The sequence below is a fragment of the Cynoglossus semilaevis genome, chromosome 8 (assembly GCF_000523025.1).
Source record: "Cynoglossus semilaevis isolate Cse_v1.0 chromosome 8, Cse_v1.0, whole genome shotgun sequence".
Classification (NCBI taxonomy): Eukaryota; Metazoa; Chordata; class Actinopteri; order Pleuronectiformes; family Cynoglossidae; genus Cynoglossus; species Cynoglossus semilaevis.
In genome coordinates this window covers 1,455,709-1,483,392 of record NC_024314.1, presented here as the reverse complement: position 1 = coordinate 1,483,392, position 27,684 = coordinate 1,455,709, and the positions used below count along the sequence as shown (strand labels likewise).

Genomic DNA, 27,684 nt, shown 5'->3' with positions numbered 1-27,684 from the left:
GACGAGGAAAATAATCAAGGTGGCTGACGAAAAAGGAGTCACAATCATTGGGCCTGCCACGGTATGAAGGAGTGGAGTCTTGCATGTCGTGTCTTGGCTGTCATCTAGTGCATCCGTGTGTTTTACCCAACGATTAAATATTTATCATATCAAAGTCACCAATGTTTTTTTTATTCCCAGGTGGGTGGCATCAAGCCCGGTTGTTTTAAAATTGGTAACACCGGTGGTATGCTGGACAACATCCTGGCCTCCAAGCTGTACCGTCCAGGCAGTGTGGCCTATGTTTCCCGCTCAGGGGGCATGTCCAACGAGCTGAACAACATCATCTCACGCACTACAGACGGTGTCTATGAAGGAGTGGCTATCGGAGGAGACAGGTGAACCATCGCTGATGTTGGAGTCTAACCCAGGTTTTAAATGAGTTTTGTTTCTGTTAACTCTCAATATTTGTTCCTTCCTGCGCAGATATCCAGGCTCAACCTTCATGGACCACGTTCTCCGTTACCAGGACACTCCAGGCATTAAGATGATAGTGGTACTAGGAGAGGTACGATGTTCATGTTTTTTTTTTTTTGTATAATTTTTTAAACTGTAAAATCATATTAAATCATTTTTTATCATATCATTTGATTTTAAAACAACACAGGTGGGAGGGACTGAGGAGTACAAGATCTGCCAGGGCATCACAGAGGGCAGGATCACCAAGCCTGTCGTGTGCTGGTGTATTGGAACCTGCGCTACCATGTTTGCCTCAGAGGTTTGTGCAGAAAAATATATAAAGTATTCTGAAAAAAGGTCTATTTTTTTTCTAATATTAATTCAAATGTTGTTATCACCAGGTTCAGTTTGGCCATGCTGGCGCCTGTGCCAACGAAGCTTCAGAAACTGCGGTGGCCAAGAACCAGGCTCTAAGAGATGCTGGAGCTTATGTTCCCAAGAGCTTTGATGAGCTGGGGGATGTTATTAGGTTAGTGGATTGTCAGACTCACATGTCAATCACTTCTTTGTGTTTAGAACTTTGGACTCACTGAAGGTTTTTGTATGTAAACATTTAAAACAGGACAGTTTATGAGGACTTGGTAGCCAACGGCACCATAGTTCCAGCTGAAGAGGTTCCTCCTCCGACAGTACCCATGGATTATTCATGGGCACGGGTAAGATTTATTATGGCTTTGTTTTACTTCATGAATCATCCAAGGCCAATAGGTATTTTCTTGTTGCGTTGTGCTGATCTCATTCTTCTTAATTCCTCTCTTATTGCTGGAATTTTGACAGGAGTTGGGACTGATCCGCAAACCAGCCTCCTTTATGACAAGCATCTGTGACGAGCGAGGCCAAGAACTCATCTATGCCGGCATGTCCATCACTGAGGTCTTCAAAGAGGAGATCGGATTGGGAGGTGTGCTGGGGTTACTCTGGTTCCAGCGCAGGTTAGTGTGACAGTGATGGACAACTGTTACTGATCTCTCACCAAGACACGGTGGGTAATCGTTTTGGTTCACAGGCCAAATTAAATTTGAAAATTTGGTGGGCCAGTTCAGTATTGGTTGGATGTTGAATGTTTGGGGAAAATCATATAAATCAAATGTACAGGATTAGACGTAAACCTTCAAAGAAAATTTAGGATATTTGATGTTTGTCGTCCTCTTGTGGCAATAAGGGAAATTACAATCAAGTAATTGCAATGCATGAAACAGATGCAAGTGTTTGTCGGGCCAGTTTAGAAAGCCCAAGGAGTTAGCCTATGACTACAATAAGACGTTATAAAAATATAACTTGCAGTTGGTTTAATATCTTTTTTGTTTTTTTGTTGTTTTTTTTTTTTTAGATTACCACGCTACGCCTCCCAGTTTATTGAAATGTGCCTGATGGTGACGGCAGATCATGGGCCAGCTGTATCTGGTGCACACAATACTATTGTCTGTGCTCGTGCAGGGAAAGACCTTGTTTCAAGCCTCACCTCTGGACTGCTCACAATTGTTAGTCACGATTTTACACACACACGAAGAAAATAGATGAGCAGTATATTTATTAAACTACTTGGTCCTAAATTCCAGGGCGACCGTTTCGGTGGTGCACTGGATGCAGCCGCAAAGCAATTCAGCAAAGCATTTGATAGCAGCATGCTGCCTATGGAGTTTGTCAACAAGATGAAGAAGGACGGGAAGCTGATCATGGGCATTGGTCACAGAGTCAAATCAGTATGCAGCCCTGTTTTTTTTCCTTTTCTGAAGTGAGTGATAAGAAAAACAATTTCATCCATATAAACAACTTTTTGATTTTCTTCCAGATCAATAACCCTGACATGCGAGTTCAAATTCTGAAGGACTTTGTGAAGCAGCATTTTCCCTCCTGTCATCTTCTCGATTATGCTTTGGATGTTGAGAAAATTACAACCTCTAAGGTAGTGAAGTCAGAAATGTTTCTGTTTTAAAATGTGCTGCACCAGAAAAAGGGGCCATCAGGTTTTTCCTCCCCATGGCTGTACCTTCCTGCCTGGCAAACTGGCTCATGGAGGAGGTGGTAAACAACTGGTGCATTACTGCCTCCATGTGCCTGCGTCTATGAACTACTGTACAATAGAGTACAAACCCCTCTGTAATAGTTATCTCTGGGTTCATTTCTATGAATTGTGGTTATTTTTGCAATTTAGTATGTGAACAAAATTAGTTAAAATTCCTAGTACTTATATCAACTTGACTTTTTTTTTTTTTACTATATTGAACCTATTCTTTAGTCATAACCTAAAACTCTGCCTAATTTTATTTTCAGAAACCAAACCTGATCCTCAATGTGGATGGGCTGATTGGTGTTGCCTTCGTGGACCTGCTCAGAACATGTGGTGGATTCACACGGTAAGAATACAGACTGGTGTGATCCATTTTTTCAATGTAATTTCTCAAGTAAACAAAGCACATTTAATTACAATGTGCTTCCTAAACTTTGACTGCATCCAGAGATGAGGCTGATGAGTTTGTGGAAATCGGTGCACTAAATGGGATCTTCGTCCTGGGCAGAAGCATGGGCTTTATTGGTGAGTGTTGTTCAGTCTTAGCCTTGAACCTAACGTCATGGTGCTAGATATATCAGAAATGATCTGTTGTGTGCCGTTTCAGGTCATTACCTGGACCAGAAGAGGCTGAAACAGGGTCTGTACCGTCACCCGTGGGACGACATCTCCTACGTGCTTCCTGAACACATGTCCATGTAAGATGTGTGGTCACTCTTAGACAAACCCTTTCTCTCGGCTTATATCTCTACACTTATGACAACAGCTGCCTTCCGTAGTCAAAAAGAGCTGAAGGACATGAAGGTAGAGTAAAAGTTTGGCTGCGATATTGTGCGTGGGGGAAAAACTTCTTCAAGCTAGTTTTTATGGATACATTGTTGGCTAGTATATTTTTGCAAAGAGTTTTGACAAATGAACTTATTCAGTTTTGGAAAACGAGCCAATCCAATGCAAGCTCTGATATTGCAGAGCAACATGGTGGTGTCAGACCAAGGAAAATGATGGTTGAGCACAAGTACCTCTCTGTGAACATGTCAATGTAGGGCTGTCATAAATGTCATACAGCACATCCTGGAGGTTAGGGTTTTAGAGCATCATTTGAATAAAAATGTTGATAGGGTTAGTTTTAGTATTAAAATAATTGGACTAAATAATTCCAAACTATTTTGAATACAGTACACCAGGATACAGTTCCCCAGGTTCCTACCGTACTTCAATGTACCACAGCAGTGAAGGCTCTTGAAACAAATGGTACAGCTACACAGATGTGTGTGAGTGCTCTGCCCTGTAAACATCAGCACTACATCATCACATAAATGACATTTATTACATGACAGTTTATTGACTGTATGTTGTGTCTTCATGGAAATATTACGGTTACGAACTGTGGTTTACATAGTTGGGATGAAACCTGCTTGAAGTCGGGCTCCGGTTTGTAATGGAATTTAATTAAATTGTAATACATTCATGGTAATAATACTAATAATAATAAGTTTGATTTAATTTGAATCACCTATTTGTTTCAGGCCACAAAGTGTGCCCTTCGACACTTAATTTTCTGAGTCTCAGACCTCAGGTTAAACACGTTATACTTTGAAGACTTACTGTGAGTCGTCATACTGTATTTCTTTCACCTTTGCTTCTACTGAGAAACCTAAATGTTAAACCAAAGTCATCTTAATGTTTACTTTAAAGAAGTTAAATCAGATCCAGTGGGAGGTAGACCAGCATTTACCTTTGGAGAAGGAAGCATTGAATGAAATCCAAAAATAAAAAATAAAATAAATAAAACCTGTTCGAAATTGAATGGCAGAGCAGTGGTTAAACTTCTCCAGCTGCTGTAAATTGGGCTAAGTTCTGTGGTACACCAAAGTCAGTGGATCTACCCGTGTTGTTAATCTGAATAACTGTGTTGACGACAGCGAAACATAGAAGCATCAGAAGAGGAATCAAAGAAAGGCTACATGAATGAGCCCTATGAGTCTTGAAAGAATCTTTTGGAGAGGGACCATAATAGTAGTGTGCTTTTTTTGGTGGGGGAGGTGATGTGATTTTACATGTACTCTGAATGTTTTCTCTAAGATAACTCACTGAAGACTCCAAATGCTTTGTTACTCCTCACCTGGTGACCCGCTTGTTCGGTTTTCTTTATTTTAACTGTGATAAATAAACACGGTTTTGTACTACACAGCCATACAGTGTAATAAACGGTTATTGTTTAACTTTTCACACTGGTGTAGCGTGGTCTTAAAGATTCTCTGGATAAGTAAACATTTCACTTTTTACATGTGGTCAGACTAGTGTACATGTTTTGTAATGCGGGAAGGAGAACTTACCTAAAAAAGATCATTTTAGAAATGAATAGAAGAAACAAATGAATTTTTGATGTTACAATTTTTAGTATGCGACATTGCCAAACAGGTTGAAAGTTAACTAAAAGGAATGGTATTTAAGAGCAATACATTAGAACATCACAATACAGACGGTCCTTGACATTGGCGACAGAACTTGAAGTTGAGACTTGCATAAAATTACAAGAAAGAGTAAAAGAGTGCTAAAATATTCTACTCAAGTAAAAGTACTACAAACCCAGATGATATTTGACTTAAGTTCAAGTAAAGTTACCAGTCTAAAATTATTATTATTAGTAGTAGTAGTAGTAATAGTAGTAATAATAATAATAATAAAAAATCTCGTGCACCCCTGAGTGGCAGCTTCAGTAGTAATAATAATAATAATAATAAATCTCGTGCACTCCTGAGTGGCAGCTTTCTCACACTTTAGGAATCCCTGACTTAGAGGGTTCACTATATTGTATTGTATTATATCTACACAGCGATTAACTATGTCGCTGCAAACGTCGCTAAAATGCAAACCGCCTGATGTTCTGATCAGCAGCATCAGGTGTTAGAGGGCGCTCACGGAAGCTCCTCTCCCATAAACTGCATGGGCGCGGCCACTGACTAAAAGTTGCTGATCAGAAATCAGCTCTCAGAGCCTCTGCACAACCATTGTTCTGTTAGCTTAATTTTCAAAACTGACTCTAAATCAGCAAGTCAACTGTCATCTGTGATTGACGTCATTTCGTTTGTTTCTTGTGCTGACGAACCTGACCAACTACCAATCACATCTGAGCTGTCAACGAGCTGGCCAATTGGTGTTAGGGGGCGGGGGATCACATACACCGCCTGTGTAAACTTTTTTACTCAGCCCAGGCTTAGAAATTGTTGCATGTATGACAGTCTTGGACGTTTTGTTCACCTGTGTTTTCGATGTCTTTAAGTGTTTCCCAAAGATAGCTCGTAGCTTTGGTTTGCTCCTGAGACCTACGTGCTTTTCCTGCACCATGGCAGCAGCGAAAGCCGTAGTTGTACTGGTAGAAGAACCAGAGGACTACTGCAGGAGCAGTGTAGGTGACGCACAGGGAAAACTACCGGATGACGGAGAAGCTGAGGAGGCCGAGGAAGAGTTCTCCTGTTCGGCCTACTGCTCGGACCTCTCCCGACGGCAGAATGAGCAGAGGAAGGAGGGACTGTTCTGCGACGTTACGCTGGTCTTCTGCTCCGGGCTCGGCGGGAAGAGGGTCCAGACCTTAACCGCTCACCGCACGGTTTTATCGGCGGCGTCGCACTACTTTACGGTGCTGCTGGGCGGACAATTCGCAGAGTCTCGGTCTGGTCGAGTGGAGCTCAAGTCATGGGGCTGTGAAAAAGGACTGGACCCAGAGACTGTGAGGAGTGTCATTCAGTTCATGTATACTGGAGAGATAACAGTCACCACGGCTAATGTGCACCAAGTGCTGGAACTCGCTGACAGGTGAGATAAAGAATGACAAGGAGCACCAATGTAAACAAACATTTTTATTTGTTTTAAGTGAAAGGACTTGGTCGTCAGCAACCAATAAACCACACCTTGGCACTTATTTATATCAACAGGCGTGACTTTAGTAGCGGGCACACCTGTAGAACAGGCCCAGAACAAGAGTTCTCAGCGGAAAGGGAGAAAGTGGGTTTGTCTAGAACAGTGGTTCTCCGACTTTTTCTACTCTGTACCACCTGAGAAATTCTCTGAGTCCCACCATGATGATCAACATTAGAATATAACAGCATAGGCCTTCACTGTTAGCATCCACCACAGGAGAGATGTTTAGAAAGATGTTTATGTTTAATTGTTGTATTCATTGTGCATGGTCAATCCATCCATCCATTTTCATCCACTTATCCGTTACCGGGTCGTGGAGGCAGTAGTCTCCACCCAAATCACTTTGCACCGTACCAAACCTTCCTGCGGGTGGTGAGTCCACTGGAAGGTACCAACCGCCCTAACCGGGATTCGAACTTGCCCAGGAGGTGAACCCTGGGGTTCAACACCAATGACAGAGACATTGCCTCTGGGCCAAAGCGCCACTATTGTGCATGGTATGTTTCAGATTTATTCAGTTGAAAATGTAAAGGTGAAAACATGAATTTTCCCCCACATACCACTAGAGAGTGATCACGTACCACTGGTGGTACGTGTACCACAATTTGAGAACCAATGGTCTAGACTATTGTGACTATTGTAGAACTGCCTTAACCTACAAACAATTAAAGGCATTGAACAACAATTAAAGGATTATACATTCTCAGAGTCATCTTAATAGCTGCAGACACAGATGTTTAAATCTTGTCTATTTTTAAATATCGGTTATTCATCCACACATAGAGAACACACGTCACTGTCATGTTCTCTGTGGTCATGACTCATGTCATATCAATCTGCTTCTCTGTGCTTGCAGCTATTTTATGTTAGTGCTAATTTGCATTTAATTTGTAAGTACATACTTGCAATCATTTTGTCTTCTTACTTTCTGTCCTCTTGTTGGGACGTTCTGTTACCAGTTCTGTTCTTTAAGTTCTTTTGTGTTCTTTAAAACGTATCCAGCATGTAGCACAACAAGTTAAACCATTCACATTTTGGCTGGACATTGTTTAATATAATTATAATTTGGCCTAATGTTTTTTTTTTTATAGACATTCACAATTTATTTACTTTCTCATTCATTCGAAACAGTGTTCTTGGAAGCGGTAATGCCAGTATTGCCACACTCTCCTCTGTCTTTTGTGTTTGTTACCTTAGGCCGTAAACATTCCTGCAGTACCCCCATTGGTGGATCTGCTTTTGTGTTTGTTATTTACAGTGTCAACAGTCAACAGTCTTCCGGAAGATCAACTTCATTGTTCTGTGTGGCTGCTCTGCTTGTTTCAGTGTTGGGAATTAACCTTTGGTTGCTCTGGCAGGATCTCACTCCATTGAAGCTTCTTGTAACCATTAATTTATTTACCTTAATCCTTTTCCGGCTACTGACAGACTGGAGCCAATCCCATCAGTCTCAATGTCAAAGACAATTTTATGTCAAAATCTCTCAGGGACAATGTTATATAATGATAATACTTTTTTTTCATACATTGATTGTTACTCTGTTGACTGGTTAGTTACTGTGACTTATTCATACTTCTAGGTTCCTGCTGGGGCAGCTGAAGAGCTTCTGCGGAGACTTTCTGATGAACAAGTTGAATTTGTCCAACTGTGTTGCCGTGCACAACCTGGCTAACATGTACACCCTGGACCACCTGGCTGCAGGAGCTGGCAGGACCATTAGAATGAACTTCCACAAAGTTATCAACAATAAGGAGTTTCTCACAATACCGTTTCACCTGCTGCGGGACTGCCTGTCGGACACAGGAATCGCTGTAGAGTCCGAGCAAGAGTTGTTTGAGGCCATCGTGCGGTGGGTGCACCAAAACCTGGAGGGTCGAGAAAAGCACTTTGAAGAGCTGTTCAGGCTGTTGAGGCTGTCACAGATCCCCCCGTCCTTTCTGATGCAGGTAAGAAAGGAACCTCTAGTGGCCAAAAGCGACTCGTGTCTCAAGCTGGTGTCTGACACTCTAGAGGCTCATGCCATTTACTTTGAGAGCTATCAAGCAGCTAATGCAGAGGCCCGCGGCATGTTGGCTGATCAGCCACGTTTCGGTCAGATCATGGACGTAATCATGGTGGTCGGCGGTGTTTCAGACGGCGGAGAGTATGTGAGTGAATGTGTGGGCTATTTTGTTGCTGAGGACCGCTGGGTCAACCTGCCAAGCATTCACACACACCTTGACGGACACGCCATCGCAGTGACAGATAGCCATGTTTATGTGGCAGGCTCAACGGAGCCCGGCTTTGCTAAGATGGTAGAGCGCTACAATCCCACCCTCAACACCTGGGAGCAGGTCTGCAATCTAGACTCGCGCAAACACGCCCTCGGCCTGACGTGTGTCAAAGACACACTGTACTGTATTGGTGGACATGGAAACTTCAGTCCGGGCTTTAAGGATGTTTCTGTCTACGAGCCGGAGGTGAATGAGTGGCATAATCTTGAGCCAGCACCAAAGATCCTCAGGGATGTGAAAACAGTGAGTGTAGAGGACCGATATGTGTACGTGGTGGCCAGAACACCCGTGGACTTGGACCACGACGACGGACTGAGCACCGTGATGACCTGCTTCGATACGGAGAGACATAAGTGGCAGGACGTGGACTCCTTACCGCTCATCGATAACTACTGTACTTTTCAAATGGCCGTGGGCTCCACTAACTTCTACCACACTGCCACCTGTTGCCCCAAAAACTACATGGTCACAGCTGAGGCAGCGCAGCAGAAAATAAGCAGAAACATTCCAGATGACATTCTCCATAGCCTCCCTCCAGAGGTCCTTGGTTTGGAGGGGGCAGCCATTTGCTACATGGGTGAAGACATATTCATCATCGGTGGCTGGAGGAATAACAACATCATGTACAAGCAGTACTGCAAGGAGGTGTACCGTTACTGTGGCAAGAAGAAGCGCTGGATGCTGTTACCACCCTTACCTCGGCCCCGCTACCGGGCAGCGGCCTGCCATGTTCGTATTCCCTACCAGTATCTTCGTGGCCGCCCCAACTACCCGGTGCCGCTGAACCTAGCTTGTGAGCGGTACCAAAGGCAGCAAATTGAGCAGCTACATCACCGCACCATTTCTCTGTGGAGGCAGTTTCAGTCTCAAATCGAATGTTGAGTCAGATATTTGACCTTATCTGCCTGGTTAGGGTTTGTTAACACCTAATCCACTTCGAATGAAATCTACGGTGATTAAGAAATTCAGTATTGGATTTTTGTGTTCTTTGAATGTGTTAACCGCACTAACTGATTATTGTCTTATTTGTCTTGTTCTGTGCTGTGACTGCAGAGTTCAGTTTTTATGTTACTGTTCAAAGTGCCTGTCAGCTGTAGTCACTGGGATAGTCAATGGGACTAAAGCATTTTTTGACCTACTTGTAGTCAGGAGTTGTAAGTAAATTATTTTATGGAAGCTGTTGATCTTCCAAAAAAAAAAAATCTAAAAGAAAATACATTAAAATTCATTGTTGACAGTGTTAAGCACAAGTGAAATTTTGGCGTAAGTGTGCCCATATGTATAAATACACATATTTTGTAACTGTGTAGTAACTGTGCAAATATACAATAAAAGCACTACAACAATTTTGTCTCTCGCTATTTTACAAGAACAATATGTAAATAATAGTAAGTATTGTTACTGCTGCAGACACTTGTTAACACATTTCTGAACGTGGAAATGAAAGGTAAATCAAATTCAACTCTCAGTGCTGAGTACAATACAACACCAGTTTGTGTCAAAATTGTGAGAATAACAGTGATGCTTTCATGTGATATATGTATATACATGTATATTTATATATGCATATATATGTATATGCATGTATGTACGTATGTATGTATATATATGTACATGTACATATGTGTACAAATATGTGCACACTGTAATATGTACATATGTATATGTACATATGTGTGCACACTGTGCATCCTTCTAAAGTGGACTGTGGAAACAAAACTTGTTTAGACATGGACAACAGTACTGCTACAGCAGTGCTACATTTTACAATCAATGTGAAATTACTAAAACACGTTTTCCAATTAACATTTTAATGACTTCAGGGACAAATAAAGGTGCTTGTTTGATTTTCTACAAATACAAAACTTACATTTTCTTGCCATTTTGAAACCTGTGCAATATAAAACCTTTATGTCGACGAAAAAGTCTCTCAATGTTTTTTTCCCCCATATTCTGGTGTTCCCTGAGAGCGAGTGCTAAAAACACAAGTCCTTATCACAGCTCCTCATGCGTCATCTCCAACCTCTCCTTGTCCTCCTCCACCTTCAGCTTGAGCTCCTCATCTGTGATCACACCGTCCTTGTTTCGGTCTTGGTTTCGGAACATGTCAGACACAACCTGCTCCATAGTCAGGCCAGGTTTTATGCGACCTTTCCCATCTTCCACCTGCTGTTTGATAAACTCTCCAAACTAAACAGGGTGAGAAAATGAAACAGTATTAGTCGGAGACGATGTTTTCTGGTCGCAGTCATCATCTCTGTCTTGAGAAGAACCCTACCTCCTCCAGTGGAACCTCCTTGTTCTTGTTGGTGTCCAGGGCTTCAAACAGGTTCTCAGGTGTGTCATTAAGCCACACGAACATGTAACCAGGGGGGACTCCTTTCTGTAAACTCACCAGCTCTAGCTCAAAAACCAACACTGCGCTGCCCGGCACACCAGTAGCTGGGAAACATAAAAGGTTTCAAGGCAACGTTAGTCAACATGGTCTCCTTTATAGCTCATATTTTCAAAGTAGGAAAAGTTATTTGATATTTATCTACATTTTATTCAATTGTTATGACAATAGTTGTCAATTTATCTCACCTCCTTTCTCTCCATGGCCCATGTGAGGTGGCACAGTAACCACCCTCCTCTCCCCTGCACACATGCCCTGCAGACCTAAATCCAGTCCATCGATGACTTTGTCTGACCCCAGCACAACTTCCTGGTCGTTGTCATAGTGGTGTCTGGAAACGGCATAACAATGACAAAAATCAAGGATTTAAAAAAAAAAAAGAAAAAAAAAAAGCATTCTTAAAATGCAGTGATGTGCGAGGAGAGAGTGACTCACGAGGAGAAGAGCAGGGTCCCGTCCATCAGGCTGCAGTTGTAGTGATAGTGGACGAGGTCGTTCACTGCTGCGGTGTCGTTGCATGCGTCAGGTCTGTGCACGATCTGGACGCTGACCGTATCGTTAGGGTTGTGGAAGTCGATGACAAGGATGTCAAAAACCAGTACAGTGGAGGGAGGGATAACGTTTCCTGTGGAGATTTTACAGTTTAAAAACCACCCAACTACTGGATTACTGATTACTTATTATCTTATTATCTTCACCTGCTCCTTGCTCCCCGTATGCCAAATGTGGAGGGATGATGACCCTCCTTCTTTCCCCCACACAGATTCCCAGCAGACCCTGGTCCATGCCTGCGATCACATACCCCATCCCGATGTAGGTGTTGTATGTGCTGTTCCTTTGGTAGCTGTGAGTAGACACCGGCATCGCCAGTACAATGTTACTTCATTTTCTCATAGAAATTTTGTGCAGTAGTTCAAATTGGTATATATATGTACATATGTTTTTTCAGTTACAATATACAACAACGTTCAAAGTTCATCAATAACATATTCTCAAAACAATGAATAATTATTTTGAATAATTTAAATAACTTTTGACATAGATATGAAACATGTGGTTCCACGTTTTAGCCACCGGAGGGCAGACAACCTTTTGGCCGGACCTTAGTGTTGGCGGGGCAAAACCGAACGCATTTCCTAACAAGATTCCTCATAAAATGTGTCCCTACGCTAAACTGCCCTTGTGGAACATGAATAAAATAGATATCGTTCGATAGAAGAAAACCCAATAAAAAAATAAAATAACGATAAATAATGATAACACTGATTAAAAACAGGTAACGTCTTAACCCTAATAATTTTGCTACTGTTGTAATGTTTATATCTAAAGCAGCTTGTTTTATGCTAATGCTGTGATTATATCTGTCATGACGACGGTCAAACACTTGTAGAGAGCAGTCGGTTGTGCTGACTTTGGCCAGTAGACGGCGACATTGTGCGGAAAGGAAAATGAATGGATATACAGTATATATATATATATAATTATATCTCCTTGTTCTAAAGTATCATTGTTACACATGATGCCTTTCTGTTAGGCCTTACACTTCATGCTGCCCCCCCTTCAAAGACCCTAACCCCCTCCCCCAGAATCATAAACCCAGGAGAAACAATAACCCATATATATATTTTTTTTTTTTTTTTTATCGATAACTTTAAGCCTAATGCTGCTCACCTGGTGTCAAAGGTTTCTCCGTTGAGGAAGGTTCCATTGTAATGGTACCGCATGTAATCCCCGACCACTGACTTGCGAGTGCAGGACTCAGGCACTACCTGGTTCTCAATGCTGATGTTATCCTTTGGGTTATGGATGTCCACCAGCAGGACATTGTACACCAGGGTCGCCTGGGGCGGGATCTCTGTTCCTATTGGACAGAAAATAATCAAGCCACATGACACTTCTCTCTTCCACTGAAAATATAAATATAATTATTGCCTTGTAATATAGTTATGAATAATAATAATAATAAAACTTTATTAGTTTTAGTCATATGTACAGAAAGTACAACTACTGAAAAAAAGTTTTCACCCACCTGACCCCTTTTCTCCGTAGGCTTTAAAGGGTGGGATGACAATATTTCTGATCTCTCCCACACACATGCCCAGAAGGCCCTCATCCATGCCCTTGATCAGCCACCCCTCGCCCACCAATGAATTCTGTGTCTGCTTCCTGATGTAGCTGCGTGGGGCTCATACAAGCTCAAAGTCAAACACAACACAGACAAAATACCTGCACGACACAACACAGTACAAAACACAAAAGCTGTCAATTGGACAGGATCTCGTCTCAGACCCTGGAGTGTGCTGACAAAGAAACACACACCACTGTGTATTTTACAATAGACAAAGGAATAATTGTGTGAGAACTTTGTCTCCACAAAAACAGACTGAATTCACCTGGATTCAAAGACGGTACCGTCTAGCAGCGTGCCATTGAAATGGTAACGCACAAAGTCCGTGCGCATCACAGATCGCTTGCAGTCCTGGGGTGTGCTGATGGTTTTAGTGGCAACCAGGTCGGCCTTATTCCACAGATCCAACAGAACAATGTCAAACACCAGAGTGGCATCTGGAGGAACCACGTCACCTGAAAGAATACACCCATTAGTGTGTTTCATTTATACTAATGAGATCTTGTTAATTACACCAAGATTTAAAAAGATTTTTTTTTTCATACCTGCGCCAGTGCTCCCATAAGCCATCTGTGGTGGGATGGTGATGGTCCTGCGCTCATTCACACACATGCCCTGAAGACCTTTATCAATTCCTGCTATCAGCCGACCTTCACCCATGAGGGCGACCTTAGCAGCGCCTTTTTGGTGGCTGTGGAGGGAAAAAAACAGTAAGAAGTGTAAAAAAGAAAGACTGATGGAAATATGGCTGCAGGTGGCGTAGTGCCGTCATTGGTTTATTTTGGTTATCTGTACATGGCTTCTCTTTTTTTTTCCTCTAATTTTTTTCTATATCTCTATATTTTTGGACATCAACAAACAAAACCATGTGATGAGGAGCACAGAAAACCAGGGCTAGCTCTCCACGACGCCCGCAGGTTTCTTGTAAATACTTTCCCCACCCCCTCCTTCAAACTGATGATGATATTGATACAACCAAATAACCTAATGCCACGTTGTTGGACCACTGTAGGAAATCAGATCACCTGAAAAGAGACTCTATGCACACACGCAAACTCCACAATCAGTCACCCTGGGGACTGAACCTGTAATCTTCTTCCTGTAGAGCTAGAGTAGCACTCCGCCCCTGCCGCCCCTGCCCGTCCCCCCTTTGTGGCCCTGCCTTAAATCACTCCATAGAAAAAACGTCACACTATCACAAAAACTCAACGACGCCCGCAGGTTTCTTGTAAATACTTTCCCCACCCCCTCCTTCAAACTGATGATGATATTGATACAACCAAATAACCTAATGCCACGTTGTTGGACCACTGTAGGAAATCAGATCACCTGAAAAGAGACTCTATGCACACACGCAAACTCCACAATCAGTCACCCTGGGGACTGAACCTGTAATCTTCTTCCTGTAGAGCTAGAGTAGCACTCCGCCCCTGCCGCCCCTGCCCGTCCCCCCTTTGTGGCCCTGCCTTAAATCACTCCATAGAAAAAACGTCACACTATCACAAAAACTCACTCTGTAGGCAGGTATGTGAAAAAAAAGGTCATTCACAAACTAATCTTTTGGTATAATAAAAATAACTAGTTGAACATATTACTTGGACTTTTCATGCCCCAACGACTTTATATGTTGGCTGTACGTTTGTAAAAACGCAAAACTATTAGTATGGATGATATACGTACCTTTAAAGAGGCAACAGTATTTCATCCAATTTTAGACATCTAGTATCATCAAGTATCTGGAGAAATGATAACTTCTCCTGGGGCATCCAGTTACCTTTCAGCCCGGGGGTACATATTATCTTGTCCTGTTGCTACGCCCTGTGCCATTTAAACACCAAACCTGTTTAAACCTGCCGTCATCGTCAGCTCGGCTGCACTGCTACATTTTTATGCACAGCTACAGGAGGCCCGTGTGCGTAAAATAAAAACTAACGGAGAAACTGGAGGCAGAGTGACAGAGGTGAAAAACACTGACCTGGAGTCGAACGTTTTCCCGTCGACAAACGTGGCGTTGTAGTGATAACGAACGTAATCACCGTCTTTGACTAGTCTGCTGCAATCTGCAGGGATGAAGACTCTGTCCACCACCACGTCCCCCAACACAGGACTGGGATTTGAGACCACGAAGCAGCATAGATGTGTGGTGAGAAGGAGTGAAAGCAGGCGGCAGGAAAACATCTTTACTGGAAAAAAAAATAGGGATTAAATCAAGTTTAACAGCAGGTGGTGCAGACAGCCGACTGTCGTGTTCTTCTCGTCCAACCGCGCGGATGTGAGTGAGGGAGGGAAGCAGCGTCTGCAGCAGGGTGTAAACGTGGACAATCTCCAGCCTCCAAACTTTTAGGGCCTTTTCGACTTTTCTTTTTTTCCCCACAAGAAGGAGGGACTGCCGGAGATGGAAGTGAAGAGGACTCTCCACAATAAGAAATAAGACGGACACCCGTTTTACAAAGTTTAAAGTTTTTACAAATGTTTCTATAGAAGAAGGATGATGAATTGATACCAAAAAACTCACATTAAAAAACATAATTAATAGAACATATAGCGAGGCCAAAACGTGAGGTAAATAGAAACAAATGGATTTCAAAAATCAGATTTAGAAAAACAATTACTGTGTAACAGAAGAAAATTAAGAAAGAAATATAAAAAAAGAATTTCTTATATATTAACAGTAAACTGTATGCTTTCTTTATTTGTGTAAATATAAAGGGTAAATAAAGGGTAAATATATTGATTGAAAACATATTTTTAATAGTTTAAAATTCAATTTCGCCCTCAAAAAAGGCTTTTCATCTCAACCTCACGCTTCAATATTCTGTTATCTCGTTTTATTTTAAAGAGTTACTTCCGCTCTGGATTTGTTTACATCCGTGTCCAGTTGCAGCGACCGCAGCAGGAAGTGACTGATTTTCACGTCTGTATCAGAGCCACAAAGCACACTTTTTGGATAAACACTCAACACTTCGCTTCACCTTTACTTTTAGTAGACGAAAGCTACTCCTCCTCGTTTCCTCCTCTAACACTCTCCTTACTCGCTCTTCTACACACACACACACGCGCGCTCTCACCACGCCTCCTCACTCCCCCTCCCGTACCCGTAACTGTTAACTCTTTCATAATGTAGCGGAGCGGTAGAATGAGACAAAGGCAGCTTTTAAGTCATCACAAAGCTGTTTATTATCTCACCTGATATCAGCACTGTTGTCGGCCATAACGCATGACAAACTGCTCGGAATAGAACTTGACCAGCACTGACCAAACCAGCCGGCTCCTACACAAGGGACAGAACACACTGCGCATGTGCACTACAACATGGTGCGTTCAAGGTACCCCAGAACCGTCATAAAAAGTAGAACAATATGCAGATTGCTGGTGCCAGCAACTCTTACAGTGGTTTGTTACGGAAGCGTATTGCTGCCACACTGTTAAAAAAGGGGGTAGCTCCCCCCATCGTTCGCCTTGTCGCAAATGCATATATAGATATACTTTATTGATCCCAGTTTTTTGTTTGTTTGTTTCTCCAAACAAAAAAACGTAAAGAAAAAAACAAAACAAAAATGCTCCCCATATGCTTCTCATTCTTGAGAAACTACATTACCCACTATTTAGGTTGACTGCTTCCGTTTACTTCTAGCAGCAATTCTGAGGGGTTTGTTCAAAGCCAGCCACTAGAGGTCCTCCTTGCTCAATTATTCTAGTGTGACTCATTCGCTGCTGTGAACATGTGGAGACTCAATATTTGTCAGGTAAAATGTATTAAATGGAACGTATAAAACTCTAAACACACAAATACATGTTTGGAAAATATTATCAGACCTCGTGGTTTCTGCGTCGTTACACCTACAGCGTCAATGTAACCTCCATTGCTAGACGATAATATAGGAAGGATAAAACTGGTTGTGTTGTTTATACAAACTCGGAAATGTGTGGTGTTGACCCTTCAAACATTAAGATTCTGGGGGCGACTTTTGGCAGTGATATGAAACGAGTAGAATATGTCATTAAAAGCCAGCTTTGTTCGAGCTTTGCCTATGAGCCGAGGTCAAATTGTATTTGAATCATTGTTTAAAGGGCCGTTCACCTCTAAAACGCTGCAGCAGTCGGCAGACAAGAGCACTTTACTGTTTTATATTCTGTTCACTAGCGTCTGGGTTGTTTTTTTTTTTTTTTGTTTGTATATTTGTATTTTTTTCCTTTTTACCTTGAAATTATAATTTTTCAAATGAATTTGTTTAATACCAATGCTTTTATATTTAATCTTTCTTCTTCTTGTTTCATTTTTTTAACTAAGTCTGTTCTGTTCTCTGGTTTTATTCTTTTTAAATTTACAGTGTTTTTTATGTGTATTGTTCCTGTTCCTTCTCAGCTATATTTGGTGTACTGTGTTGCAAATACACAGCAGAAGTAAAATAATACAGTTGTTTAGGACTGTGTGTGGTGTTTTAATCACTTATCTATCAATATTATTAATTAACAGACATTTCAGGTGACATCATTTCAATGCCAGGCAAACCCACAATGGGTTACAGACCTAAGATTGAAAAACACTGGGTTTGATAGATTTATGAAGAACCCACTGTACCCCAGAGATACATATTTGATTAAAAAAAAAATTGCACCATAAAGTGCTGAAACTTTTACTTTTGAACTTACACTGTGCTGCTCATACCTTTATGTTGATTTAACACACAACAAGCAGTCGAGATAACAGCAACATAATGGCACCAAAGAAAACTGAAGGCTGTGGATGCTACGCTGCACCGCCCACTGTGTTTTAAAGTGTAATAATGAGAGTTGTGACTGTAGAGTAGGGGGTGGTTCCAAGATGTTTGACTCTATTTGGAGTTGTGTCCATAGGAGCCCCCCCTTCCCCTCTCTCCTTGTACTCTCAGCAGAGAGTCTTTGGCAGCTCTTTCCTCACTCAGTCTGCACCAGGATGGGTGAGCTTCGCCTTTTCTGGGTGTGTGTTTTCCTCTTTACTGCAATAACAGGCATATGTGGTGAGTAATTATTTGTGTTCTGTTATACTTTGTCTAATATTTTTGCCTGCATTTTCCAAGAATATGTTTCAAGGGAGAAGTGATGAATTCCTGTTGCTTTTGAAACTTCCACTTAACCCAAACTGTTTAAACCTGTGTTCTCAAATAAATTTATTACGTAGCATGGAAGATAGTGGTTTTACACGTGGATGGTGTTTTTGATATTTGACAAGGGAGAATATTGTAATTTTGAAGTGAGGGGAAATTGTTCATTTGTGTACAAAATATGCATTTACTTTGATACAATGGGGAGTGTGTTAGTCCTGTAAAGTTTTTCACTCTAATATTGTATTTACCCTAATACAAGCAAGTTTTCACAGTGTACCAGTGGACACATTACTATTCATGGTCTAAAGATGGAAAGTTAGAAAAATAGTTTTTCTTTTGTTTAGTGTTAATGTGATGTTAAGTTATCGTCCAGTCCCGAAAAATCAGCCGTAGTCGGAATAATTCTTGAAATACAGAGAGAAAAATTATTAAACTAAAAACAATAAATACATTTATACAGAAAAATGCATAAATACCTGATGTTGGCTTCACTTCACTGGATTCTGTGTCTGTTGATCTGTGGATCTGTGCTTGTACAACAAGGTTCTTCTGATGATATGCCTTATTTAGAAGAATGACACATTTAGAAATGCCACAACAACATTCTTGTCTCAAAAAAATCTTCCATTAAAATGCTGCAACAGAAAAAGGGGCTGCATCTGAAAAAAAAAACAATAGAGCAATACAAATTAAGATTTATTCTATGTCTTGACACTGGATCTCCTCCAACCGCTTTCCTCTTTTGGGTGGTTATTGGCAGCTGGTGTCCATAGGAGTGTCTCTCCTCCCACCTCCTGGGTGTGTTTTACACTGCTGAACATTGACAGTGAGAAAAGCAGGAAAAAATGAATGTACTTAAGTTATACTCTGATTTATATGAAGTAATAATGTGTATTAAATGTGCGTCAGACCTTCAAGACCACCCGGTAGTATATGTACGCAACCCCATGTTTAAGATTTCTTTTCAACACTCTTATCATTAAATAGAGCATATCAACATGATGAGTTACTAATCACCTTCTTCTAAAATCTTCTAAAATGGTGAGAATAAACAGGAGGAAATGCCTAAAAAGTTTGAAGAATCCCTGCCTTGTTTTTTGGTTTCAGCCTCAAATGTTTGCACGTCCAGAGGAGCTAGCACATGTAAGCAGTGTCTGGCTGTGCACCCCAGCTGCGCCTGGTGCTTCCAGGAGGTACGTTCTCTTCTTCCTAGTATATTTTACTCAAGCAGTAAGCATTCTACCATGGCAGGGTGGTACTGAGAGACCACGATATGAATGGATGCAGATGTTGACTTTCTGTTTTAGCTGACCCATATTCTAATTCCCTATTCACTGTGTTTTTTCTGCCAGGACTTTGGTCAGGGAGTTGCTACTTCCTCCCGCTGTGACCTGAAAAGTAACCTGGTGGCCGCAGGCTGCGCACCATCAGCTCTGGAGTCTCCAACCAGCAGAATGCAGGTGCTGGAAGACCGGCCCCTCAGCAACAAAGCAGCGGGGGCCACACAAGACGTCACTCAGATAAAGCCACAGAGGCTGCACATCACTCTCAGACCAGGTTTGGTCTTTAGTTTGGTAATGTGTGTGACAATGTTGCAGAAAATACTGCAAAAATTGATATCTAAACCTGGTCTTTCCTTTGATTTCCTAGATGATGCCAAGCGCTTCACAGTGAAGGTGCGTCAGGTAGAAGACTACCCTGTGGATCTCTACTACCTCATGGACCTCTCCCACTCCATGAATGATGACCTGTTCCGCCTGAAAACGTTGGGCAAAGGTCTGGCTGAGGCCATGAACCGCACCACCAGCAAACTGCGCATGGGCTTCGGGGCCTTCGTGGACAAGCCCCTGTCCCCTTACATGTACATCTCACCCAAAGAAGCTGTAAAGAACCCCTGCTACAGGTAACAGCAAACACATGTCAACCTCTCAAAGTTGAATCATGCAACAACTCCTCACCGCCGCTGTTTAAAATTTCACTGACATTTTCTAAAATTCTGCAGCTAAAAGGTTCCTGATTTGAATTCAAGTTCACTTTTTAACTAAAGGTTGCATGGCTTTATTTACTACCACTTCAATTACTACCACTAGTACTAATAAAAATATAATACAAATACATCCTATCATTAAAAACCATTGAATGAAAAATAATCAAAGCAGCCATTTTTAAAGTCCGTTTTTAAAAGAATAAATAATTGTATTGTGATACTAAACGTCTGTAATTCTGTGCATGAAGGCAAAACAAATGATCAACTTTTGGATTAAAATGTTTTTTAATCCTAAAATGCTAAAAAAAAAAAATCCTACTTGGCAACAACAGCAAGAACAATGTATTCCTGGACCAGGTCCTCTCCATTAAGCTGTGAGCACAGACCTCAGTAATGGGATGTTTATTTATTGTACTGTAGTTTTGGATTAAGCAGTCGTTTATCTCACCAGGTACGCACTGCTGTTGTTCTCAGCAACTTTTTATGTCTGCGTGCGAAATCACCCAGATGATGTCATTAGACTCAGGACATCTTTAAACACAGCACTACCCTGGTTAAAATGCAGTCAGACTGACTGTCACAGCCCTTGTTAAAGGCTTACAGCATTCGTCTCCTGCTTGGTCAGCTCCTCAGATTCAGCCAGCGCTAATCTCACACTTGGAGAGCAACAGCATCTCACCCTGTCTAAAGGCCACTCAGTGGTGCCCTGTATGTGATGTTGTCTGTCCCTTGGGGTCATTTAAGTGCACCAATATCCTGCCCCCAAAGAATGCTGGTCTAATTTAAGCCTAGCAGAGCACAATACGAGCAGAGAGTTTTAGTGTTTTCATGGCAGAGCTGAACAACCTCGCTCGACCTAATGATTCACGGGAAACAACATCTGCAGTTTAATGCATTTTAAAGACTTTTCATGATGTGTCATGAGTCATGATGCTGGCACAATGAGGTAGTTAGTTCAAAATCCATGTTAAAAAATATATCTATATACTCTATCAAAAGTATTCCTATATTTACCAGTATACTCTATCAAAAGTATTCCTATATTTAGTGTGACTGTGTAGCACATTCGGTTGTTTTATTTATGTTATAATAAATGGCTGTTATCAATAACGTGACCTATGTTTGACAGCATCAACACCACCTGTCTGCCTCAGTTCGGCTACAAACATGTCCTCTCCCTGACGGAAGAGGTGAGTCGCTTCGCAGAGGAGGTGAAAAAGCAGATGGTGTCCAGAAACCGGGATGCCCCAGAGGGAGGCTTTGATGCCATCATCCAGGCTGCTGTTTGCAAGGTGATGAGGCTCTGACTCAGTTTGGCATTCTTGTTCTCCTTTGTCATGCATGCGTACATATGCAGATTTTGTTAATTGATGAACTACAGTAGGCAATAAAACAAAAATGACAGTAAAATGACAACATTATTGGTTTAACTGGATCCAGGATGAGATCGGATGGCGACCCGGTGCTTCCCACCTCCTGATCTTCACCTCTGATGCCAAAACTCACGTGGCTCTGGATGGACGACTGGCAGGAATCGTACAACCCAACGACGGGAAGTGCCACCTCGACTCTGACAACGTGTACAGCATGTCTACCACCATGGTAAGTGTGTGTTGAACACAGAGAGACTGTTTGACAAAGAATGTCCCTGGTAGAATGTTCAGGTTTGTAAAGGTGCACCAGGAACCCTTCAGTGTGTCCGTGTGCGTTCTCTGACCTCACTGACCTTTGTGACCCCACAGGATTACCCTTCTCTGGCTCTGATCACAGAGAAGATGTCGGAGAACAACATCAACCTCATCTTCGCCGTCACCAACCCTGTGGTTCCTCTGTATCAGGTCAGCAGCGGCGTTGTAAAGCTAAAGTTTGAAATGTACAAACGGCAGATTGAACCTCCTGGCGGCCTGGTTTTGGCCCACAGGCTGTATGTTTGACACCACTGTTTTAAAGAGAAGCTAAAAAAGATGACACATGTACTGTGGTGTTTTAACAAATGTCCTCCAGGCCTCAGTGGTTTTTTTAAACTGCCATACTTGGAACCCACTTTGGAAGAATGGAAACCGGAGATGAATCTTGGGTCAAATCAAAATACCATAACATTAGATTTTGTAAAACTGTTACTGTGACAACCATCTGCTTTTGTGTGTGTGTGTGTGTGAGAGAATCTGTGTGAATATTTACATTCTTTTGAATCGTAGACTTGCACAAATTACAAGTGTAAAGTCGTAGATTAGAAGGAAGACAGGAGGAAACGGGAACTTTTGAACAAATCTATATAACACTGAATCATTCTCATCCTGTGTCATGAATGCCTTGCAGAACTACAGTGAGCTGATTCCTGGCACCACGGTGGGAAAACTGTCCAATGACTCGGGCAACGTTATTCAGCTCATTCTTAAGGCCTATGCCGTAAGTGTTTCAACCACTGATAATTACACACACACACACACAAACAAAGAGAACTCCAGACAGTGTGAGGAACTGACATGTGTTTGTTGACACACACCCTGTCTGAGTCATGACCTCAGTCCAGTCCGTATAAAGCTGACCAGATGTAGGAGACTGTTGGCTGATCTTACACAGACAAGAGGTGAATGAGCACTGGAGTGATTTTTAATTTGAATGTTTCACCCATATATACACAATGAGCACAGAGCAGGCCAGCATGTCATTAGAAAACAGTTCCCTAATCACTGTGTGCTGTGGAAGCAGCAAGAGAATTAAAAAAAAAACTCCATTTGTTTTTTTTTTTCTTGACGTTTGTCTTTGTTGGTTTTGTCAGAAAATCCGTTCCAAGGTAGAACTGGAACTCCAAGATGTTCCCGAGGAGCTGTCGCTCTCCTTTAATGCGACGTGCTTGAATGGAGAGCTCATCCCAGGTCTCAGGTCCTGCTCTGGATTAAAAATAGGAGACACGGTCAGTTCTGTTTCGGTTTAAATCGTTATGTTTCTCACAACACTAACCTTTTCTAGACTTAGCATTGAGACTAAAGTATTTAACCAAACAGCAGGAACCACCAGATTAGGCCAACAAAGATTGTTACACATTTCTCTATTGTTTAAAACAGTAATAACTAATAACACTGGTAACACCACTTTGTCATTCACATGAACTTAAAAGGTCAGAAAAATCACGTTAAGAGTCTAAAAATAACATTTCTTATTTTCTACTGACTTTTTCATCATTGTGTTTTGGCCTCTTTCTATTCCTCTTGGCTGCTATCAACGTGTTCTGTAATGTGGGACTCCCTCCCTCTCCGTTTTCACATGGAAGCAAGTGTCGTCTGTGAACTTTTATTTTTAACTGAAGATTTCAAATTGAACTATATTTATACCGCCCTTTCTGCCATTTAAAGCAAGTAGCTGCACAGGGTCTTTGTCCTTCCCCCTTTTTGGCATTTTCTCCCTATCACAGCTTCCTTGGCTCTTTTCCTTGTTCTCTCCTCACTCCAGGTGACATAGTTGGCCTCCACACACTTGTTTCTCTTCTGGCTCTGCTTTTTTCTTCCATATATGGCAATTTGAACACATGTAGTAACTGCCCACTTTTTGGACATTTACCAGATTTAGACGTAATGTTCAATGAACATTTACTAAATACATATGGAGGCCATTCCTGCATCACATCTTTGTTCTGTTTGGGCGAGCGATCAGATAAAAACTGAACAAGAAAGTCACTTAAATCCTTTAGGTTTAGTAAATCACATCAGACTATTATGAAGGCATTACTGTATGTATGTTTTCTTTAATCAGGGTAACAAACTCACGGCCTGCGGGGCAAATTTGCTCCGAGTTCCTTTTATCAGCAGCCTTCATCTAGCCTGCTATCAATTTTAAACTGTGTTCTCTAAAAACACACATTTCCAAAAAAAAGGTTCACTTTTCAAAAATACAAACACTTCAGAAACACTCAACATATTTTCCTTTAGAAAAGACTTGCGCTGCTCAATACTCCATGGTCTTTGTAAATTGAAAATTCTTTTGAAATATCCTACATAATTTACATTATCATAATTTAGATTTTTCTTTTTTTTTTTTTACTAGTGAACGTAGTATCTTCTTCTTTTCAACATACGTAGAAATACCGACCACAGAACGCGTTTCCAAGGTCTCATAGTACCAGTACACCTCGTTGATGCTCGTTATGTACGGCTCGTTAGTCTCACTCATTTCAGCTGTCTGTCTGTGCTCTCCATTGTTCCTGCCTGGCTCTGGCTTTGCTGCAGGTGGATGAATTTAAGTTTGAAAATCCAGTTAGAGAGCAGCATTTATGAAAACAAACACACTTCAATTCACCTGCATACCTAACCTTCAAAATGAGCAATTATTACTTTTTGTATACTACTTTAGAGTTATAAAGGACTCTTATATTATTATTATATTATTATATAATAATTACATTATTATATTATATTACTATTACACGATAATCACATTTCTGCTTCTTTTTTAGGTTTCCTTCAGTGTGGAGGCCAGAGCTCGCGGTTGCCCCAAACAGAAGAAGAAAACCTTCATCATCAAGCCGGTGGGTTTTAAGGACACCCTGTCCGTCACCGTCACGTTCGAGTGTGACTGCAAGTGCCAAGCCAAAGTCCAGCCCGACAGCCCTAAATGTTTCCATGGCAATGGCACTTACGAGTGTGGCATCTGCCTCTGCCACCCAGGTCGCCTGGGCCCACACTGTGAGTGTGCAGAGGGCGACTACAGCACCACAGAGCAGGACCGCTGCAGTGGACCTACAGGTGCGGGAGGCCCGCACTCCATCTGTAGTGGGCGCGGAGACTGCGTGTGCGGCCAGTGCGTGTGTCACAGCAGTGACTTTGGAAAAGTTTGGGGCAAGTTGTGCGAGTGTGACGACTTCAACTGTCTCCGCTACAAAGGAGAACTCTGCTCAGGTGAGTGCGACGTTACGGTTTTGACCCAAGTCTTTCGACTCACTTTAACTCAAACTCTAGATCATACGTGTCAAACTCAAGGCCCGGGGGCCAAATGCGGCCCGCCAAGCCGCTTTGTGTGGAGTTTCTTAACCTATGAAGTTAAAAGTTTTTTTTATTACACAGCAATGGACAATATTTGTAGCTTCTTTTTCTCCATTCTGTTTGTATCTGAGTCTAAATGACCTATTACTTTAAAATATTTCCAGATTATCTTTAAATAAAGAAAGTAAATGCATATGAGAGGATTTTCTTTGGCTGAAGTAAATTTGTAAAAATTAAATACATTTATTTTCAGTGTGACCCACTGCAGCCCGGTACCAAATGACTTATGGACCGGTTCTGGTCCGCGGACCAGGGGTTGGGACCCCTGATCTATACAGTCTTTCATTTACAACTGGCCCTTTAAGGGGAACTGTATTGCTGATGTGGCCCCCTGGTGGAATTGAGTTTGACACCCCTGCTCTAGATAGTGGACCTCATAGTCAGTGGACTGATATATACATAGGCTGTGAGGCCTTTCATGTTACACTTCATGTCACACTGTTCCATTATTTATACTTTGCTCCTGGGGTTGGCAGCCACCCCCACCACACTAACATGGCACCCACCTCATCTGGGAAGAATTATATAAAATAACAGCGCTCCCCTCTGCACAGGACATTGGCTCCGTTCACAATAAACTGAATAAACCGAGTGCGTGCTCGGCTGTAAGTGTGCGTGGGGGGGTGCGTGGTCCAGGTATTGTTAACTTTGTGTAGGGTAGCGTTAAATTATGGCTGAGTAAAGCTGTATGTCAAACAACACAATGGGCTGATTTTGAATCTGCAGGGTTCTGAGCCGAAAATGATCTTTGAGACTGAATCTACAGAAACGTTACTTTACTTCACAATGTACAAAACCAGGCTTGAGTTCCCACTGCATCAATGTGCGCTAACGTTTTGGAGAAGCGTAGGGTGCAGGTTACTGTTAGCTATGAACTAGGCAGCACATAAGGTAAGATAAATTGTTGTTACTGTTAGGATCTGGTCAGACGTCAGGTTATCTAATGTGGGTGGTGTTACTGAGTTACCACAACCAATGGTTAGCCTTAGTTAGGAGTTTTTTGGTAGACAACGATTACAGGAGTGATATTTGTCCCTAATGTGGATTAGACAACATGATATGATGCACTGGGGCCAAGATTTACACAAACATTCTTGTTTGTTACTTCTCTGCTCCTCCTTCACCGTCACTAGTTTATTACTTGTTTTGAAACGTCCTTGTTTTACGTCTTAATTACAAACCTACCACACCATTAATGACATTGCATTGTGGGTGTTTTACTCGATCAGTGTAAATTACACCATGTCATGGTTTTGGCACTGCTTGCGACTCTGGCCTCATGCTTCATCACACTGTTAGACGTGTGCCTCACTCCCACACTGCGCTGCTCTCGCAGTCCAATGTGTTGCTCCATTCCCAAAAGGCCATAGATTAACATTAAAATACCTCTGTGCTTACTCACTGGATGGTGCGTTGTAATAATGCTAAAAATAAACCCATGTTTGGTCAGAGCAGAGCCTGGTGGGAGAGAAGTGAAATGTTCTGTATGTAGAACATGGTCTGCTGCCTTGAAATACCTGATTCATTCTTGCTCTCCACAGAATTGCCTAATTAAAAGCCAGTGATCCTGTGGTCTAGTGGTAATGGCGGCGTGTTCATGCATCATCGTGTACCCAGTCAGACTCTTCCGAGCAGCTTTACATCCTATTGTTTATCTGGGCATTGTTTTGCAGCTCGAGGCCACAGCGTGTTCCCAAAGTGTCACTCTCCTGTTGGCGTGCGCACGCACACACACGTACGTGGAATAACAACAAACCCGTGCGCACAGATTGGATCACACACAATGAATCATGGAACCCAAAATAAAAGCCCTCCAGACACCGCAGGCACAATGGGTTTTAGCTCTCCAACTTCTGCTCTCCAGCGTTAGCGGCCAAACTTCAAGGCACAACGAAGCCGCAGAGAAAAATATATTTGTAACATGTGTGTGGATCTACAGTAAACACTCTCGTGGAGCTGTACGACTCAGGCCGGGATTCGCTGTAGCATTTGTGACAAGAAATGACCTGCACGAGTAGAGGAAACTCCAATTGTTTGCACTATCATATCATTGAGAGTAAATACACAATGGTTTGGTAACAGCTCGCGGTTACCAGTCTGCTGACAAGATGACAACGCAAACAATGCCAAAACCTACACAGTCGATCTGTTGGAAGAAAACATCCTGTGTTTCCAAAGATCCGCAAAAATCCTGGGTAATGTAGCAGTGAAAACATCTTTAAATGATGCACTTCCACTGAAATGACTGCTGTTGGTTGGGTGGTTCCTGCTTCTTCCTGACTATAAGAAGGTTAACAGTTCAAATACTTCGACAGGGAAGTACCTTTTATGTGTCACCACGTACA

General features: G+C 42.0%; 4 protein-coding genes across 6 annotated transcripts in view; 3 read left to right on the top strand and 1 right to left on the bottom strand.

Annotated features, from left to right (window-relative positions):
• Positions 1–4,736, top strand: part of aclyb (ATP citrate lyase b) — a 14,059-nt gene extending 9,323 nt beyond the window's left edge. Inside the window, exons 19-31 of the mRNA XM_017034606.2 lie at positions 1–61; positions 181–377; positions 466–547; positions 647–757; positions 840–967; positions 1,061–1,154; positions 1,276–1,430; positions 1,829–1,979; positions 2,058–2,201; positions 2,291–2,404; positions 2,773–2,855; positions 2,958–3,034; positions 3,117–4,736. Coding sequence (XP_016890095.1) covers positions 1–61; positions 181–377; positions 466–547; positions 647–757; positions 840–967; positions 1,061–1,154; positions 1,276–1,430; positions 1,829–1,979; positions 2,058–2,201; positions 2,291–2,404; positions 2,773–2,855; positions 2,958–3,034; positions 3,117–3,211 — 1,492 coding nt within the window. The 3' untranslated portion in view covers positions 3,212–4,736. The remainder of the gene's footprint in view (positions 62–180; positions 378–465; positions 548–646; positions 758–839; positions 968–1,060; positions 1,155–1,275; positions 1,431–1,828; positions 1,980–2,057; positions 2,202–2,290; positions 2,405–2,772; positions 2,856–2,957; positions 3,035–3,116) is intronic.
• Positions 4,737–5,463: 727 nt separating this feature from the next.
• klhl11 (kelch-like family member 11) lies at positions 5,464–10,049 on the top strand. The gene is made up of 2 exons (XM_008313805.3): positions 5,464–6,325; positions 8,010–10,049. The coding sequence occupies exons 1-2, from the start codon at positions 5,745–5,747 to the stop codon at positions 9,583–9,585; spliced, it is 2,157 nt and encodes a 718-aa protein (XP_008312027.1). The 5' UTR covers positions 5,464–5,744; the 3' UTR covers positions 9,586–10,049.
• A 448-nt stretch (positions 10,050–10,497) lies between these two features.
• fkbp10b (FKBP prolyl isomerase 10b) lies at positions 10,498–16,552 on the bottom strand. Of its 3 annotated transcripts, none has more exons than XM_008313803.3 (11): positions 16,413–16,552; positions 15,202–15,409; positions 13,772–13,917; positions 13,492–13,681; positions 13,128–13,273; positions 12,770–12,959; positions 11,797–11,942; positions 11,534–11,723; positions 11,287–11,429; positions 10,982–11,145; positions 10,498–10,893 (listed from the first exon to the last, which is right to left on the bottom strand). In XM_008313803.3, exons 2-11 carry the CDS (start codon positions 15,402–15,404, stop codon positions 10,699–10,701), a joined length of 1,713 nt encoding a protein of 570 aa, XP_008312025.1. In that variant the 5' UTR covers positions 15,405–15,409; positions 16,413–16,552; the 3' UTR covers positions 10,498–10,698. The 3 variants fall into 3 exon arrangements, with proteins under 3 accessions (XP_008312025.1, XP_008312026.1, XP_024913141.1); XM_008313804.3 differs by lacking the exon at positions 16,413–16,552 and adding an exon at positions 16,199–16,306; XM_025057373.1 differs by lacking the exon at positions 16,413–16,552 and having other exon boundaries at positions 15,202–15,615.
• Positions 16,553–17,926: 1,374 nt separating this feature from the next.
• The window catches only part of itgb3b (integrin beta 3b), a 15,025-nt gene continuing 5,267 nt past the window's right edge, over positions 17,927–27,684 (top strand). Inside the window, exons 1-10 of the mRNA XM_008313801.3 lie at positions 17,927–18,226; positions 19,421–19,506; positions 19,666–19,870; positions 19,964–20,216; positions 21,430–21,592; positions 21,741–21,902; positions 22,043–22,138; positions 22,620–22,709; positions 23,083–23,217; positions 24,754–25,195. Of these exons, the coding sequence (XP_008312023.2) occupies positions 17,974–18,226; positions 19,421–19,506; positions 19,666–19,870; positions 19,964–20,216; positions 21,430–21,592; positions 21,741–21,902; positions 22,043–22,138; positions 22,620–22,709; positions 23,083–23,217; positions 24,754–25,195 (1,885 nt within the window). The 5' untranslated portion in view covers positions 17,927–17,973. The remainder of the gene's footprint in view (positions 18,227–19,420; positions 19,507–19,665; positions 19,871–19,963; positions 20,217–21,429; positions 21,593–21,740; positions 21,903–22,042; positions 22,139–22,619; positions 22,710–23,082; positions 23,218–24,753; positions 25,196–27,684) is intronic.